The sequence below is a fragment of the Panulirus ornatus genome, chromosome 40 (assembly GCF_036320965.1).
Source record: "Panulirus ornatus isolate Po-2019 chromosome 40, ASM3632096v1, whole genome shotgun sequence".
Taxonomy (NCBI): domain Eukaryota; kingdom Metazoa; phylum Arthropoda; class Malacostraca; order Decapoda; family Palinuridae; genus Panulirus; species Panulirus ornatus.
In genome coordinates, this window is record NC_092263.1 from 14,737,905 (window position 1) to 14,756,247 (window position 18,343).

Consider the following 18,343-nt stretch of genomic DNA (forward strand, 5'->3'; position numbering starts at 1 on the left):
TTAAACTAGCCTCAGTGGTCCCTTAAACTAGCCTCAGTGGTCCCTTAAACTAGCCTCAGTGGTCCCTTAAACTAGCCTCAGTGGTCCCTTAAACTAGCCTCAGTGGTCCCTTAAACTAGCCTCAGTGGTCCCTTAAACTAGCCTCAGTGGTCCCTTAAACTAGCCTCAGTGGTCCCTTAAACTAGCCTCAGTGGTCCCTTAAACTAGCCTCAGTGGTCCCTTAAACTAGCCTCAGTGGTCCCTTAAACTAGCCTCAGTGGTCCCTTAAACTAGCCTCAGTGGTCCCTTAAACTAGCCTCAGTGGTCCCTTAAACTAGCCTCAGTGGTCCCTTAAACTAGCCTCAGTGGTCCCTTAAACTAGCCTCAGTGGTCCCTTAAACTAGCCTCAGTGGTCCCTTAAACTAGCCTCAGTGGTCCCTTAAACTAGCCTCAGTGGTCCCTTAAACTAGCCTCAGTGGTCCCTTAAACTAGCCTCAGTGGTCCCTTAAACTAGCCTCAGTGGTCCCTTAAACTAGCCTCAGTGGTCCCTTAAACTAGCCTCAGTGGTCCCTTAAACTAGCCTCAGTGGTCCCTTAAACTAGCCTCAGTGGTCCCTTAAACTAGCCTCAGTGGTCCCTTAAACTAGCCTCAGTGGTCCCTTAAACTAGCCTCAGTGGTCCCTTAAACTAGCCTCAGTGGTCCCTTAAACTAGCCTCAGTGGTCCCTTAAACTAGCCTCAGTGGTCCCTTAAACTAGCCTCAGTGGTCCCTTAAACTAGCCTCAGTGGTCCCTTAAACTAGCCTCAGTGGTCCCTTAAACTAGCCTCAGTGGTCCCTTAAACTAGCCTCAGTGGTCCCTTAAACTAGCCTCAGTGGTCCCTTAAACTAGCCTCAGTGGTCCCTTAAACTAGCCTCAGTGGTCCCTTAAACTAGCCTCAGTGGTCCCTTAAACTAGCCTCAGTGGTCCCTTAAACTAGCCTCAGTGGTCCCTTAAACTAGCCTCAGTGGTCCCTTAAACTAGCCTCAGTGGTCCCTTAAACTAGCCTCAGTGGTCCCTTAAACTAGCCTCAGTGGTCCCTTAAACTAGCCTCAGTGGTCCCTTAAACTAGCCTCAGTGGTCCCTTAAACTAGCCTCAGTGGTCCCTTAAACTAGCCTCAGTGGTCCCTTAAACTAGCCTCAGTGGTCCCTTAAACTAGCCTCAGTGGTCCCTTAAACTAGCCTCAGTGGTCCCTTAAACTAGCCTCAGTGGTCCCTTAAACTAGCCTCAGTGGTCCCTTAAACTAGCCTCAGTGGTCCCTTAAACTAGCCTCAGTGGTCCCTTAAACTAGCCTCAGTGGTCCCTTAAACTAGCCTCAGTGGTCCCTTAAACTAGCCTCAGTGGTCCCTTAAACTAGCCTCAGTGGTCCCTTAAACTAGCCTCAGTGGTCCCTTAAACTAGCCTCAGTGGTCCCTTAAACTAGCCTCAGTGGTCCCTTAAACTAGCCTCAGTGGTCCCTTAAACTAGCCTCAGTGGTCCCTTAAACTAGCCTCAGTGGTCCCTTAAACTAGCCTCAGTGGTCCCTTAAACTAGCCTCAGTGGTCCCTTAAACTAGCCTCAGTGGTCCCTTAAACTAGCCTCAGTGGTCCCTTAAACTAGCCTCAGTGGTCCCTTAAACTAGCCTCAGTGGTCCCTTAAACTAGCCTCAGTGGTCCCTTAAACTAGCCTCAGTGGTCCCTTAAACTAGCCTCAGTGGTCCCTTAAACTAGCCTCAGTGGTCCCTTAAACTAGCCTCAGTGGTCCCTTAAACTAGCCTCAGTGGTCCCTTAAACTAGCCTCAGTGGTCCCTTAAACTAGCCTCAGTGGTCCCTTAAACTAGCCTCAGTGGTCCCTTAAACTAGCCTCAGTGGTCCCTTAAACTAGCCTCAGTGGTCCCTTAAACTAGCCTCAGTGGTCCCTTAAACTAGCCTCAGTGGTCCCTTAAACTAGCCTCAGTGGTCCCTTAAACTAGCCTCAGTGGTCCCTTAAACTAGCCTCAGTGGTCCCTTAAACTAGCCTCAGTGGTCCCTTAAACTAGCCTCAGTGGTCCCTTAAACTAGCCTCAGTGGTCCCTTAAACTAGCCTCAGTGGTCCCTTAAACTAGCCTCAGTGGTCCCTTAAACTAGCCTCAGTGGTCCCTTAAACTAGCCTCAGTGGTCCCTTAAACTAGCCTCAGTGGTCCCTTAAACTAGCCTCAGTGGTCCCTTAAACTAGCCTCAGTGGTCCCTTAAACTAGCCTCAGTGGTCCCTTAAACTAGCCTCAGTGGTCCCTTAAACTAGCCTCAGTGGTCCCTTAAACTAGCCTCATCCTCAGTGGTCCCTTAAACTAGCCTCAGTGGTCCCTTAAACTAGCCTCATACTTACTAGTCCCTCAAACTAGAGTCAGACGCCCAGGTCGGTGTCTTTGACCATAAAATATAAAGGTAAACAAACTTCGTGAATTTTCCAACTTCTTCACAATTTGTTTAACTCAGAAAACACATTCTGCCAGATACTCTTTGAGGAAGGTCCTTTCTCTTTGACTGCTGAAATAAATTTCCTCTGTCACTCCTTCAATGAAATTTCCTCATTCACTTCTGGAATCAGATTATCTTCCAGGCTTGGCCCCACGGAACTCAAACGTGTTCTGTTCTCCTGGAAATTTCATTCTTATATTCTTTTTTCCACTGAAACTTTTCTTCTATATATTAATGAGTGAAAATTTACTTTAGCCTTTTTTGTTAAATGTCTGTTGAAGTGGATTACCTTGAGTACTTCCCAAAGGCCAATTTGAGTACTTTTAGGGTCTGTTATCTTTCCAAAGGCCACCTAGGGAACAAAGCCATACCCCTCCATGACACAAGTGTCTTGAACATGTATCCTAAATGTGACACAAGATGATCCATCAATCGCCATGCAAGCACACACACACACACACACGATACCTACAGCTACTGGCCATTCCAGCGACGATTCATTGGGTCAACTTGGAACACATCCCCGCCAGTTCGACTGTAATGTATCTTGTGTAAATCTATCGTGACGTCGGGTTGATGACGATGCTATGACGCTGACGAGGGCGGGTCAAGAGCCAGGCCATCCATCACGGCCAAGGGTCACACAGTCGTGGTCGAGTGTCGAACGAGCCACTCTTGTGTTCAAGGATCGTGCCGTCTATCCTGGAAGGATCCTACTGTTCTTCCAGAGGATCGTTCCGTCTGCCCTGGAAGGATCCTACCATCCTTTAAGAGGAGCGTACCGAGACATCCTGGAAGGTCATACTGGAAACTTGATGACAATGGTGGTCCTGGAAGCTTCATGACGAGGGTCGTCCTGGAAGCTTCATGACGAGGGTCGGCCTGGAAGCTTCATGACGAGGGTCGTCCTGGAAGCTTAATGACAAGGGTCGTCCTGGAAGCTTCATGACAAGGGTCGTCCTGGAAGCTTAATGGCAAGGGTCGTCCTGGAAGCTTCATGACAAGGGTCGTCCTGGAAGCTTAATGACAAGGGTCGTCCTGGAAGCTTCATGACAAGGGTCGTCCTGGAAGCTTAATGACAAGGGTCGGCCTGGAAGCTTCATGACAAGGGTCGTCCTGGAAGCTTCATGACAAGGGTCGTCCTGGAAGCTTAATGACAAGGGTCGGCCTGGAAGCTTCATGACGAGGGTCGTCCTGGAAGCTTCATGACGAGGGTCGGCCTGGAAGCTTCATGACAAGGGTCGTCCTGGAAGCTTAATGACAAGGGTCGTCCTGGAAGCTTCATGACAAGGGTCGTCCTGGAAGCTTAATGGCAAGGGTCGTCCTGGAAGCTTCATGACAAGGGTCGTCCTGGAAGCTTCATGACAAGGGTCGTCCTGGAAGCTTAATGACAAGGGTCGTCCTGGAAGCTTCATGACAAGGGTCGTCCTGGAAGCTTAATGGCAAGGGTCGTCCTGGAAGCTTCATGACAAGGGTCGTCCTGGAAGCTTAATGACAAGGGTCGTCCTGGAAGCTTCATGACAAGGGTCGTCCTGGAAGCTTCATGACGAGGGTCGGCCTGGAAGCTTGCTGGAAAGGGTCATACTGGAAGCTTCCACTTTCACTGGCTCTTATGTAATTCATTTAGCCGTTGGACTGAGAAATGAGGTAATAAGACCAGACACACACACACACACACACAGCCTTGGCCTGCATGAGCCTTTAGAAAGGTCCTGGTTAACAAAGAATTCTCTCACAGAAAATGGTCCTTGGTAACACCAATACTCTTGCATAGAAAATGGTCCTGGGGTAATTATATGTAAATATGAATTGATTTGTATTCATTTATATGGAATGTATGTTACTGTGTTTGAGTAATAAGTATATGATAATGTTCACATAATTGCTTTGTAAATTACGAAGTGAGAATTACTTTAAGTCATCAATTCTGTCATGTTTGGGAAGACTGGTCTGGTAATGTAGGTCGTCAGTTGATGTTTGTAGTATAAACCAGAGTTTAAAGACGTGGCATTTGTCTCCCTTACAGGCACATCTCTGGGGGATGCGAGGACACCGCCGACGCTCCTGGTGCGCGCCCACACGCCCACGCTGCCTTTAGGTCATCCCACAGTCACGCCCACACACGCGGCCCTCCGCTGGGTGCCCCCAGACTCCCCTGGGAGGCCGGCGGGGGGCGGGGGACCAGGGTTCGAGACCTCTGTGCACCGAGAGCCACCCAGCCAAGAGGAGGTTCACTCGGGAACTCGAATCATAAACACACACACAATCCTGAGGCATTCACGTGAAACTAGAGAAACACATGTGCCAAGAAGAACACCCTACGTTACTCTCTACCCCCAGATCCTTCGCCCCAGCGTGCTCCAGGCCACACCACCCTCCCCGGTCACGCCCTCCGCGCCACCTTCGTCCGGCATCACGCCCCCTACGTCTTGGTTACCCAGGACACCCGTCACTCAGGGGAGGGACGAGATGACCACCACGCCACAGCCGAAACTCCGTGTATCGCCGACCCGGACTACAACGGCGTCGCCGCCGCTGCAGAAAAACACCAACGCGACGTTGTTGACTAGTGTGAGGACGCCTGCGACGCCCGCGGGAGGGCCGACAACTGCGGCTACATCCACGTCGGACGGGTCGCTGCGGGAGGGACCGATCGTTTCCGCCAGCTCGGCTTATCCGACGGCCATCAAAGAGTCGTCAAGTCGTTCTCAAACATCTCCTCTGGCTGGGAGCCCAAGACGGAAGTGGGTCACAGAGCGGCGTCGCGCCCTCTCATCTGTGGACTCCCCGGCCGTCGCCGTCGTCAAGGACTTTCAGGAGAACGCCTCACGAACCATAGCCTCCTCCTACCCGCTCTCGCCCGCGGAAGAGGCCCAGTCCGTGAACGCACAACTTGCCAGGATATGGAACGCAGGAGAGGGAGAGGAATGGAGAGGAGGGTCCTACTCTATGGCTGGAGGGGAGGGACCCCCATGGTCCTGGGTCAAGGGCAGGAGGAGACGACGGAAACTCTCGAACGAGGGAGGAAAATCGGCCACCTCTCCTCCTCCTCCTCCTCCTCCTCCTCCCTCAACATCAAGTGCCACACCAGAATCTGCGGTGCTGGACGGACTTAAGTCCACATCCACCGACGCGGTGTTTACAGTCACTCCGTATTCTAACTCTTCGAGCGAGGCCAGTACGGAGTCCGGCGCACTCGATGAATCAAAGTTACAAATCTTCCATGATGTTACGAGCTATAGAAGGCAGACAGATGGCAGAGACGAGAGGAGAAATCTTCTGAATATCACACAAGATATTCCGGGAAAATACGAGTTGCCAAGACAAAGCTTTTCGGATGGTATGAAAGTAGCTAACATATACGACTCTGTCAGGCCGGGGAAGGGCACTATAGACTTCAAGATTACGAAGACTGGCGACTTTGGTGGGTTCAGTGTGACCAAAACCGAGGAAGTTGAGCCTATCTCGGGGTTCAGCGTGACCAAACATGAAGAACCAGACTCTATCGTTGAGGTTACAGTTGTCGACGGCCACCCAAGGCATATTATTATGGATAACAAGTTTGCCACGAGGCTACAGGAGGAGGAGGAGGAAAAGGAGGAGGAGGGTCGTCATTCATCAAAACAAGGGCAACGCCTCGAAATACTTGGGCGGCTTCCTGAGACGCAGGCGAGGAACAGAGGTCGTGTGAAGGACAGTCAGAATGGTGTTGTCGAGAGGCAGGGAGCTGGTGAGCTCTTCACGACGTCTTCATCATCGCAGACCACCAATACCTTGCAGTCTGAAAGCCTCCTCGAGGATACCCCGTCTTCCCTTGATGATGATGGTGTCATTAACGCCCCAAATAACGGTTCGACGCCCACGTCCCCGCCCACTCTGGCTGGAGATACGACGGTGGATGTTAAAGAGGGAAATGCGACTCACCAGCCGACTGATACGTTGACAGTCAAGCTCGCATTATACAACACTTCAGGGCTGAATAGTTCGAAATCTCCCTCCATGACACACGACGCTGACCTGGCCATCCCGGAGAGCGTCTACTCCCACGATCTTGCCCAGATGAAACTCATGTCGAAGCCGACGGAGGTGTCCGACGGGTCATTTGAGGACACTGGGTCGGTCTCTTTTGGAGGTCGAGGTCACGAAAGGTCGGATATGACGACTCTGTCCAGCATGTTCAGCGAGGACCTCATCCCTCCTCTGCCCTACCAGTGGGGGAAGGAGTGGAGGTCGCGAGGATTGCAGCGCACCGCTCACGACAGCCCGAGGAAAGAGACCCAGGACGCCACTCCGTTGCAAATGGCCCCAGACCCGGCGATGTTTCCATTCCATTTACCATCGCAAATCGCCAAGAATCAGGGGGAGAGTGGCCCCACCGAGGGCCATGGAGTCGGCCGTGGGGCACACGACTCCCCTGGGAGCAGGAGGTATATCGACGACGACGCGTGGAAGCAGGAATCCTTGAAACTGCATAGCCTGACGAGGGACACGGCGGCCGCCACCTCACCCGCTACTGACGGAGGAGGCCAGCAAGTCGCGCAACGCGACCGTACAGTGAAGCAGGACGGTTCAAGGGACGAGAGCCAAGCGGTGAAGGTGCGCCACGCGCCGGGCAAGGCTGACCGAGGGTCGTCGTGGCCCGGGCCAGGAGAACGAGTCGAGTTCGTGACCGTGGTGCCAGGGGGCCACTGGGACGTGTGGGGCGGCCCACCCCTGTGGGACTCCCTCTCCCCCCACATCAACCACACCGTGCGGAGCCCCCAGGTGTACTCTGTGTACTGGGGCGACACCGGGGGCCCAGGTTCGCCCGCGGGGTGGCCAGAGGGTGTGTGGGTGATCCGGGGAGGGTCGCTGGCTGCCATCATGGCTCTCGTGGTCACCATCTCCGTACAGGTCGCTCGTGACGGCCCCGCCCACCGCGCTACGCCCACGGCCGATGCTCTCTACCGCGCCCACCACGCCCAACATGCCACGCTGGCCACCAACTTGGCCACCTCCCTGGCGTCTGCCCACATCCTGCTCATCTTTGGGATTCAGGTGCGTTCGTTGTACCGTCTTTTACTCCCACTGTGAAATATGATACTGGATGACCGTCCAACTTGTGTTTCACTTCAAAGTTGTTGTTTAGACAGTGGGAGTGTTGCATGTGGTGCCTGTTGCCTTAGGGTCATGCAGACACGCGCGCGTGTGTGTGTGTGTGTAAATGTGTAGTCGGTACATCTGTATAAATTGCATACACATACATGTGTGACAACACGTACACACAAATAATTACAAGTGGCCACAGCTTACAAAGTAAAGGCGTGCAAACACTTACACACAGCCAGGCACTGAGAGAGAGAGAGAGAGAGAGAGAGAGAGAGAGAGAGAGAGAGAGAGAGAGAGAAGAGAGAGAGAGAAAGTCACTCTTACAACCTTAGTCAGCAGAAAAACATCGGCTCCTGACACTCTGCCGTCCGTTGCTGACACTAAAAGTCAGCACAAAACCCGGGTTGCTGACACATTCACTCAATCACCAGAAATATAAAAAAAAAAAACACTAAAGTCGCTGACACTTGTCTAGGGAGAAACTGCCGGCTGACCCCGTCAGCCAGCCCACCAGAAGCGTCAGCAGATCGAGGGCAAGTCATTACCCAGATTACTAGCTCAATCAATGGCGTAATTCCCGGTTAATATTTCCTTGAGATGGACCCAAGGGGTCATTGAACCCTCCCCTCCTTGGGAGCCTGAGGGACGAAACATCGCCCAAGCGGAGGAGGTAGGGCGGGGGTGTCGTCAAACCTTTTTCCCAAGCGAGAAGGATATATCATCCCCGTCTCATGTGGGATTGTGGGGCTGAGGGAGGGAGGGAGAGTTGTGGGGCTGAGGGAGGGAGGGAGAGAAGGGGAGGGTTGTCAGTACGGGTTCCAAGGGAAGAGGGACGTAATGATGACCTACAATTGTCGATCGTTTCCCCCTCCTATTCCTTACAGAGGACCGTAGACTAATGAGTCTCACACTAATGAGAGACTTACGAAAGAAGGAGGTGGAAGAGAGATGGGAGAGAGAGAGAGAGAGAGAGAGAGAGAGAGAGAGAGAGAGAGAGAGAGAGAGAGAGAGGCACGAAGCGGCGCAGGTGTCCACAAAGAGCAAGAACGATTTTGAGTGTGACAGATGTTTCAATCTCTTGTGAGTATTACACAGCCTGTCTTCTGTGAGTGTGTCCTTCTGTGAGTCTGTTCTGAGTGCGTTACCCGGCCAGTTAATCTGTTCTGACTGCGTCATATAAAAAGCCTTCCCTGAGTGTGTTATTCAAGGTCTAAATTCTTTTTTCTAGTGTTACCCAACCAATCTTGTCTCATCGAGACAATCGACCAATCTGGTCGTGGTGCATTTTAGTATTTTGTATACAATGTCTTATGATTTTCTTATCATAACATGAGCAGACTGGAGGGAGAGAGGGTCTCTGGTCTGTCCAATGCTGTATATATGTGCGAGACCTAATCACAAAGCGATGGGAGACCCAATCACGTAGCTGTACGTTACCTAATCGTATTCCAGTAGGGAATCCAATCAAATACCTGCAGGGGACCTAGGTTTGTAAGGGACCCAATCACGTACCAGTAGGACACCCAATCAAGCACCAGTGGGTGTCCCAATCCATGGCCAGCAGGACATCCAATCACATAATTCTTACTCTGTTTCTTGTGGTGAGACATGTCTACCTTTCACGTCTCGAATTATCAACTACCAATTACAAAGCCAATTACACTGCCAATTACACAGCCAATTACACCGCCAATTACACTGCCAATTACACCGCCAATTACAAAGCCAATTACACTGCCAATTACACTGCCAATTACACAGCCAATTACACTGCCAATTACACCGCCAATTACACTGCCAATTACACTGCCAATTACACCGCCAATTACACTGCCAATTACACCGCCAATTACACTGCCAATTACACCGCCAATTACACTGCCAATTACACCGCCAATTACACTGCCAATTACACTGCCAATTACACCGCCAATTACTTTGCCAACTACACCATTACAAGGAGGCAGCTCGGGCGTGGACCATCCTGGCTGGGGTGTAGCCATAGAAGGGCGTATTGCTGGGGTGCAGCTGTGGGAGAATGTACTGCTGGGGAGCAGCTGTGGGAGAATGTACTGCTGGGGAGCAGCTGTGGGAGAATGTACTGCTGGGGAGCAGCTGTGGGAGAATGTACTGCTGGGGAGCAGCTGTGGGAGAATGTACTGCTGGGGAGCAGCTGTGGGAGAATGTACTGCTGGGGAGCAGCTGTGGGAGAATGTACTGCTGGGGAGCAGCTGTGGGAGAATGTACTGCCAGTGTGTGAAGCTGTTGGAAGGTGTACATAATCCAAGAGCGCAGTCATACAAAGATAGATTGCTAGGGTGTAGATAGATGAATTGCCCGGGGGGGAGGGGGGGAAGGGTTGCAGCTCGAAAAGGATATATTGCTGGGGTGTAGATACAAGGACATGTATACCGTCAGGGGGAGCAGCTATCATGATAGATAGATAGTTTCCCCTCTGGCATCTATATCATATATAGACGATAAAATCCTAACTATAGATGCCAACATTGACTGGCGAAAGTCGTTTAATTCCTTAAGCATTATCACTCATTATCATGCGGTATTTACTGCATTATCACTCATTATCATGCGGTATTTACTGCATTATCACTCATTATCATGCGGTATTTACTGCATTATCACTCATTATCATGCGGTATTTATTGCATTATCACTCATTATCATGCGGTATTTAATGCATTATCACTCATTATCATGCGGTATTTATTGCATTATCACTCATTATCATGCGGTATTTAATGCATTATCATTCATTATCATGCGGTATTTACTGCATTATCACTCATTATCATGCGGTATTTACTGCATTATCACTCATTATCATGCAATATATACCTCCTCTTGTTTACCATGGAGGGATGCATCGCCAAACTCAATTTTCACTTCACACTCAATAAACTTCACTTCCATTGACATACATATATTGCTTCCATCCTTGACAATACTGACCTTTGACCTGACACGATGTCAGGTCAAAGGTCGTCTTCACTACACGCTAACCTTTCGCTACACCCCTTGATACAAGTGACTTTTGACCTGACCCCTCACAGGTCAAAGGGTAAGGATTAAGGCGTTAATCATCGGATGGAAGAAACTGATGGAAAAAATACGTTTTCCCCCTAATGACAACATAATTAATATGCATTAATCAGTGTATGGAACAGGTCCAGACAGTAAGGTCGTCATTCACATCTGGTAGCATCGTCTCCACACCTCTGTCATGATTACAAAGATGGTATTAATCCCCTACAACCTCTCTGACATGATTACAAGAATGGTATTAATCACCTTCAACCTCTCTGACATGATACAAGAATGGTATTAATCACCTTCAACCTCTCTGACATGATTACAAGAATGGTATTAATCCCCTTCCACCTCTCTGACATGATTACAAGAATGGTATTAATCACCTTCAACCTCTCTGACATGATTACAAGAATGGTATTAATCCCCTTCCACCTCTCTGACATGATTACAAGAATGGTATTAATCACCTTCAACCTCTCTGACATGACTACAAGAATGGTATTAATCACCTTCAACCTCTCTGACATGATTACAAGAATGGTATTAATCCCCTTCCACCTCTCTGACATGATTACAAGAATGGTATTAATCCCCTTCCACCTCTCTGACATGATTACAAGAATGGTATTAATCACCTTCAACCTCTCTGACATGATTACAAGAATGGTATTAATCACCTTCAACCTGATGTGACGACATCATCATTAGGGGGTCCCGAGGGAGGGGGGGGACTGTGTTGAGAGAAAGAGAGAGAGAGAGAGAGAGAGAGAGAGAGAGAGAGAGAGAGAGAGAGAGAGAGAGAGAGAGAGAGAGAGAGAGAGAGAGAGAGAGAGCACCCCAGCCTCCTCTCTGTGTTGGTCACCAACTATTATTACTATACTACTAATACCACCACTACTACTACTACCACTACTACTACTACTACTACTACAGTCGTCGCATTACAAGCCGTTACAAGGGCCACCGACAGCGTTACAGCCGTCGTGGTTCACCTTCGTTCTGTAACTTCTTTGCAATTACAGACGGAGTTCCATCGTAGAAACTGATCCTGGTGGAAGTTATACAATGCCATGAATCAATGTATGAGAATATACATACATGGATACATTCCAGTCGCTATCTCCCTCGGGGGGGTGGTCAGAGATTCGAACCGAGACCTTAAAAGCATTGCGAACATAGCCGTCTTTCACCTCGGGTCTTTCAATCCACCCACACACGACCCATTGGTCCACTTTCATCAGGACGAACATCATAAAAGCTGGGTATAATGGCCTCCAGCGAGCTCCTCGTCTCCATGGCAATAAATGATGTTAGTCGATGGTATCTGCCCGATCAAACCGCACACTCCCAGGCCTCAGAAAGGAATCGAAGACTCTTACATTAGATCATCTTGATGCTATTATAACTCTAGTGATCTCAGATATCCGGAGGGGAATGGAGGGGGTGATGTCTTCTTCCTTATGTCACTGTCTCCCTTCCAATGTCTCCGTTGAAATCGGGGATGTCTCCATGTCCACATCACAGCTGAAGTGGTGGATGTCTCCACCCCACGTCACTGCTGACGTAAGGGGGGATGTCTCTATCCTTACATCACTGCTGATGTCAGAGGATGTCTCCACTCCCACGTCACTGTTGAAGTCACGGACGGACATTTCTCCCCCCACTCCATACATCTCCCTGGTGGTGTATTCATATGTATGACGCTGGACTTAAATGGCCAGCAGCAGCTAATTGCCCATTAGGCCAGAACGCGTCCCTTTGGACATCAAGCACACAGATCGGAGAAAAACGTCTCTGTTTATACGATCGTTTAATTGATGATTGTACTGCAAACAAGCGCATTGGCGTTTGTACCACACATCACCACACTAGCGATGGTACCACACACCACCACACGAATTCACTCCAAACTTCAGATATCGTCGAATCCCTTGTGTTGGGTATTGCTGGACGCGTTCTTCATAAAAGCGTATTTCTCTCAGCATCACCATCTCAGAGAGGCGATTTAATTACAGTTCTCTGAAGGGATTGTTCATCTAGCTGACTTCCATGGGTAAAGAACATTCTCCTATGTAAGGAAAGCTTATTCAGTATGTTAATCAGACCGAACAGACTTATGCTTACTTAGCTTGATAAGGTTTTCGATTAATACGCCCCCGAGAGTAAACAATAAGGTTTTCGATTAACGCTGTTCCGAGGGCAAACAGACCTTATGGCTTTGTTCTACGTTCTGTGATATGCCCAGGTCTTATCACATGTTCTGATCTTTGTTCTTGACGAACAAGATGTGGTGGGGTAAATGTGGCACTGGATGCGATAAAGTATGAAATAAATGAAGGAGTCTAGGATGTAGGATGTGTGTGTTACGGAATTCATGGGTCATCTTCAACCCCAAACATCTTCATTTATCACACTCACAGTTCTCAACGCAGTGATTTAGAAACCTCTATCGCTTCTGTGTGACTCATTCATTGTATATTCTAATGAATTCCTTCTGCTTAAGCCCACACTGGGTCAGGTTAAAGGCCAGAGCATCGTGCTCAAGGAGCGTAAAGTCTTTAAGGGTCGTAACGTCGAATTCAAGGATCGTACCGTTGTGCTTAAGGGTCGTACCGTCGTGCTAAAGGGTCGTACCGTTGTGCTCAAGAGTCGTACCATCGTATTCAAGGGTCGTAACGTCGTGTTCAAAAGATCGTACCGTGGTGCTTACGGGTCGTGCCGTCGTGGTCAAGGGTCGTAGTGTCGTGCTGTAGAAGGTCGTACCGTCGTGCTCAAGGGTCGTAGTGTCGTGCTGTAGAAGTTCAAAGCCCTAAAGTATGTAATCCATGCCCTACTGTGTTCGACACCTACGCTTTTCTACGAAAAACAAACAAACAAACAAAAAAAATAACAGAAAAGCATAAAAACACTTGACCTTTTTTTCTTCCAGACCTTAAGTCATTTTCTCTGTATCATTACAAACTCAACAAAAAGGTCAAGTTCTTTTTAAAACCGGTTCACGTTTTTCTTCGTCTAAACAACAATGGAATTCAGAATTTTGCATTGTCTTCGTAGTAAATCCTTGACAGCGTCCTTCAGTAAAGAACTGGAAATTTGCACGTCCCTCTCTGGAAATTTATCTCCAGCCAATTATTCCAGTAAAGGAGAGGCCATTTTCCGCTCACCTCACCTCTCTGCCTGAGTGAGAAGATCCCTCAAACGTTGCATGCAATGGAGATGGATCCGAGCACACCTCGCACACGCGCACACGCTTACTCACATTTCACACCCTCGGCGTCTGAGGGAGGGGATGTGGGGAAGGCAGTGTGGGTGGTTTAGGATGGTACTAGCGCCCCTGGGGTGGATGGATGCGAGGAAGGCCCCCAGCTCCTGGTGGGGTGGAACTGGACGTGGGGTGGGGGAAAGACCGAAACTCCTGGGGATGGAGGGAAGGAGGGAGGGAAGGGAAGGGTGGAGGGAGATCACACTGTCTGTGGAGGGGAAGGGGGAGGGGGAGGGGGACGGACGCGGAGGGAAGGCGCCCCCCAAAAAAAATATGCCGAGGGGGGAATGTGTGGTAAGTAGGTCTCCACGTAGCACCAGGGAAGGTCCACAGTGCCTGACGGAGGGTGAAGGAAAAGACGGGAAAGTCTTGAGGGGAAACATAGGAAGGTGCGCTAGGGGGTTGGGGGAGAGGGGGAGTGAGAGGTGAGGGGAGGGGTGGTTGACGCATGTATTGTGTGATCAGAAAGTAATTTCGTCGGAGTGTGCGCCAGGCTCTCGATCCCCCACAACACTGAATTTCGTTATTTTCTCGTTCATTCCTCCTGAAGACGTCTGTGCTGGCAAGCACACACACACCCACACACACACACACACACACACACACACACACACACACGAACTGATTTCTAATCTCTTATATATATTCATGGCCATCAGACGTAGGCGACAATACAGACGCCGACGGCGACGGACGGGGGAGTTTTACCCTCCGTCGAAGACGTCGACACTCGACACCAGGGGCGCGGTAGGAGGACTCCCCCTCACCCTCACCTCACAGCGTCGAGTTCAGCACACACTCTACATGTTGGGTTCCTCCGTGTGGGGTGAGGGGGAGGAGGAGGAGGGGACGGGGTCGTCTCTCTAGTGGACTCCCGTGTTTCGGTCGGGTCAACTCTGAGGTCACACAACGTACACTCACACGAAACAATATAGTCTCGAGGGACACCTATGATGCACTCAAGGGTCACTAGTCCTCTACACACTCAAGTAACACTAAATTACACAGTCAACGATTATCATTTATCACACTTATCATACACTAAAGGAACATAGATAACACACTCTAAAGACACTTGACACTTATGATAAACTTAAGGGACACTCATCATACTCTAAATATAAACTTACCATATACTTAAGGGACAATTACTTATATATATATATATATTATATATATATATATATATATATATATATATATATATATATATATATATATATATATATATATACAGGAGAGACTTCATGGTGCAAAAGTTACCTGGAAGTCCACGAACGAATGTGGATAATAGCGTCAAGTCTCTGTATATGGCATTTCTTACCCTCCAGAAAAGAAAGAAAATAAAAACACTAACCCTTAGAAAACGGGCGTCCTGAGAAAAACCCTCCACTGTACAGAGAAATGCCCTCGAGGATGATGACGTCAATCTAGTGTTTTATGATAAGCCTTATCTCAATTGTCTTCCTGTTGTATATTTTTTCTTCCCCTGACGGCGGGAGGGTAGAGGCGGGAGGAGGAGGAGGGAGAGGCCTACCACAGAAGATGTGAGGCGGGTTGACTGCTGCGTCAGGGTATGTGTGTGTGTGTGTGTGTGTGTGTGTGCGCCCCATCCTCCTCGTCTGTTTATTTAATTGGTTTAATTTCTCGGTTGATTTGTTCTCAGGGCTTGGGTTTATATTGCTGTTTCCTCGTCTGGTTTACTTGCCTGTGTGGTTTGGTCTTTCACGGATGGTTTTTTTGTTGTTGCTGTGTCTGGTTTAATGGCGATAACTTGTTGTGTTTGGTTTAATCAGTTGGTTTGTTGTGGTCTGGGTGGTTTATCTTCTAATATTCCTTATTCTCTCGTGTTTCCTTATTTCTTCTCTTTCGTATTCTGAAAATGGGCAACAGGACTGGTGCGCAATGAGACGAAACTTCTGTGTGAGAGGCGTGCATGGGATAGAAGAAATCAGAGTAAAGTGGTATAGAGGGGGCGACGTGCTGTCAATGAAATGAATTAGGCATACAAAGTGAGTAGGGGTCTCTGGTTTTTAATCATCGTAATTCACGACATAGAGAATGAATGTAAGTGACTGAGGCCATTTCTTCGTATGTTCCAGGCGCTACCTCGCTAACGAGAGAATCAGCGTATAAGAATGAAAGAAATTGAACCACAGGATAATGACTTAGCCGAGTTAAGTAGAGATGATAAATGCATTACCACAACGGAAAATAATTTTGTACTGTTAAAATGATCGTAGAAACGGGAACAGAAAACGGCATGTACGTTCGACACTCAAAAAATTCTTGGGGGGGGGGGGAAGAAAGTGTGATACAGATTTCCGATGCTGTTTTGGAAAACAAATTGACTGTCAGCAGAACTGATCTTTGTGAATATGTAATTCCAGTTAAGGGTATCCCCCTCCCGTTGTCACCTCTGTTACCGTTGTTATAATTCCGTTTAATGGTGTCCAGACATCTCCTCGCCGTGACGTCAGGCAACTCGCGCCTCCCCATTGGCTCTGACGTCGTAACTTAGCTTAGTCACGCCCACTGCATCTTACGTCATAACATGTCTAGCCCCTCCCACTACCTCACACCGGCTCCACCTGCTCTCTATGACGTCACGTCGGAGCGAGAGTCGTCTGCTCTCTATTACGTCATACTGAATGGGGGCGCCGCCCACACTCAGTGTGGCTTACGCCAGTGTGGTTTTTGTCTTTCAGTGTAACGTGACATCAGTATAGATCCGGCCCATGGCATGCGTAACCTTTCAGTTGCGCGAACGCCGCTGCGCAGTCTCTCATCATGTGAAATACAGCATCCCCGCCCACTCGTTGACGTCATAACACCATCTCCCGCCCTGTACGAGACGTCATAATGCCGTCGTCGCCCCCGCCCCACATTGTGACGTCATGTACGGTAACCTCTCCCACTGGTTCGTATATGTGACGTCATACTTGCCACTGCACTCCTACTGGTCCCTCACGCTCTGACGTCCCACTGGCATAACCACCCCCTCATTGGTCAATTCGGACTTTGACGTCATATATATATATATATATATATATATATATATATATATATATATATATATATATATATATATATAAGGGGAGGGAGCGGGAGGCTGGAAATCCGCCCCTCTCGTTTTTAATTTTCCAAAAGAAGGAACAGAGAAGGGGGCCAAGTGAGGATATTCCCTCAAAGGCTAAGTCCTCTGTTTTTAACGCTACCTTGAAAATGGCGAACATTATATATACATACATATATGTGTATATATATATATATATATATATATATATATATATATATATATATATATATATATATATATATATATATATATATACACAATTTGGTAACTAATTACATGCATTTAACTCAGGTCCTCAACCCTGTATTTATGATTTAATATCTGGTCTGAAATTGACTTTCAACTGTAACATTACAGGAGATATTGTCGTGCCTGGCGAGGGGTCAGAGGTCAGGACCCCCAGAGAGGGAAGAATTTAATATCTGTACAGTGTTATTGGGGCAGCAAGATGAAGAATGTGTGTGTGTGTGAGAGAGAGAGAGAGAGAGAGAGAGAGAGAGAGAGAGAGAGAGAGAGAGAGAGAGAGAGAGAGAGAGAGAGAGTAGGAAGAAAAACAAAAAATAGTCCGTTTTAATATTGTGGGTTTGTGGAACTGAAAAAAAAAAGAAAAGGTCACTTTTTTTGGTGGAACTTGAGCAATCTGAGTTATGTATGGGGTTGTGGGAGGGAGGAAGGGAGGGAGGAAGGGAGGGAGGGAAGGAGGGAGGGAGGGGTTATATATATATATATTTATGATCGTAAGTTATACAAGCTACAAGTTAATCTTGTTCTTAGCGACCCACTCACTTATCATGAAATGTGATCCTACAGTACCAGGCTGGGACATGTTATCTTCGTGCTTGTAGATAGATAGAAAAAAAAGAATTGAACCAGATAAAACATATAAGTAATCCTGTGAACAAATCGTAAGGGAACGATGGATTGAAATAAACAAATCTCGAACAAAATCCGGATTACGGATTTGGCGGGAAAGACGAATATTAGGGAAAAATTGTCGTTCGTGGATGTGAAGAAGATTATACGGGAATATATATATATATATATATATATATATATATATATATATATATATATATATATATATATATATATATATATATATCATTTAGTGACAATCAATGTCTTCTTTTTTCGAAGGAAACACGTAAGATTACGAAACGCATTATTTTCGTGTTTTCCTTCTACTTTGCTAGCACAATACACCATGAGACATTGTGTGATCAGCACTTTTCCCTAACCTGGCTCTGCCCAATCCGGTGTGGGCGACTATTTTTCCCGTCTCGCTCATCCGTAAATTCGTCCCTCCATCGTCCGTTTAATGATCCGATATCCGATACTGATTTGGCCACTTTCCGACTGTCATCGGGGGGGGGGGGGTGGGGGATGGCGCTCTGTATGTCCAGTGTGATGAC

At 48.2% G+C, this 18,343-nt stretch overlaps 1 protein-coding gene across 1 annotated transcript in view; it reads left to right on the forward strand.

Moving 5' to 3' along the window:
* Positions 1 to 18,343, forward strand: part of LOC139761451 (uncharacterized) — a 241,618-nt gene that overhangs the window by 182,080 nt on the left and 41,195 nt on the right. Inside the window, exon 3 of the mRNA XM_071685675.1 lies at positions 4,478 to 7,488. Coding sequence (XP_071541776.1) covers positions 4,478 to 7,488 — 3,011 coding nt within the window. The remainder of the gene's footprint in view (positions 1 to 4,477; positions 7,489 to 18,343) is intronic.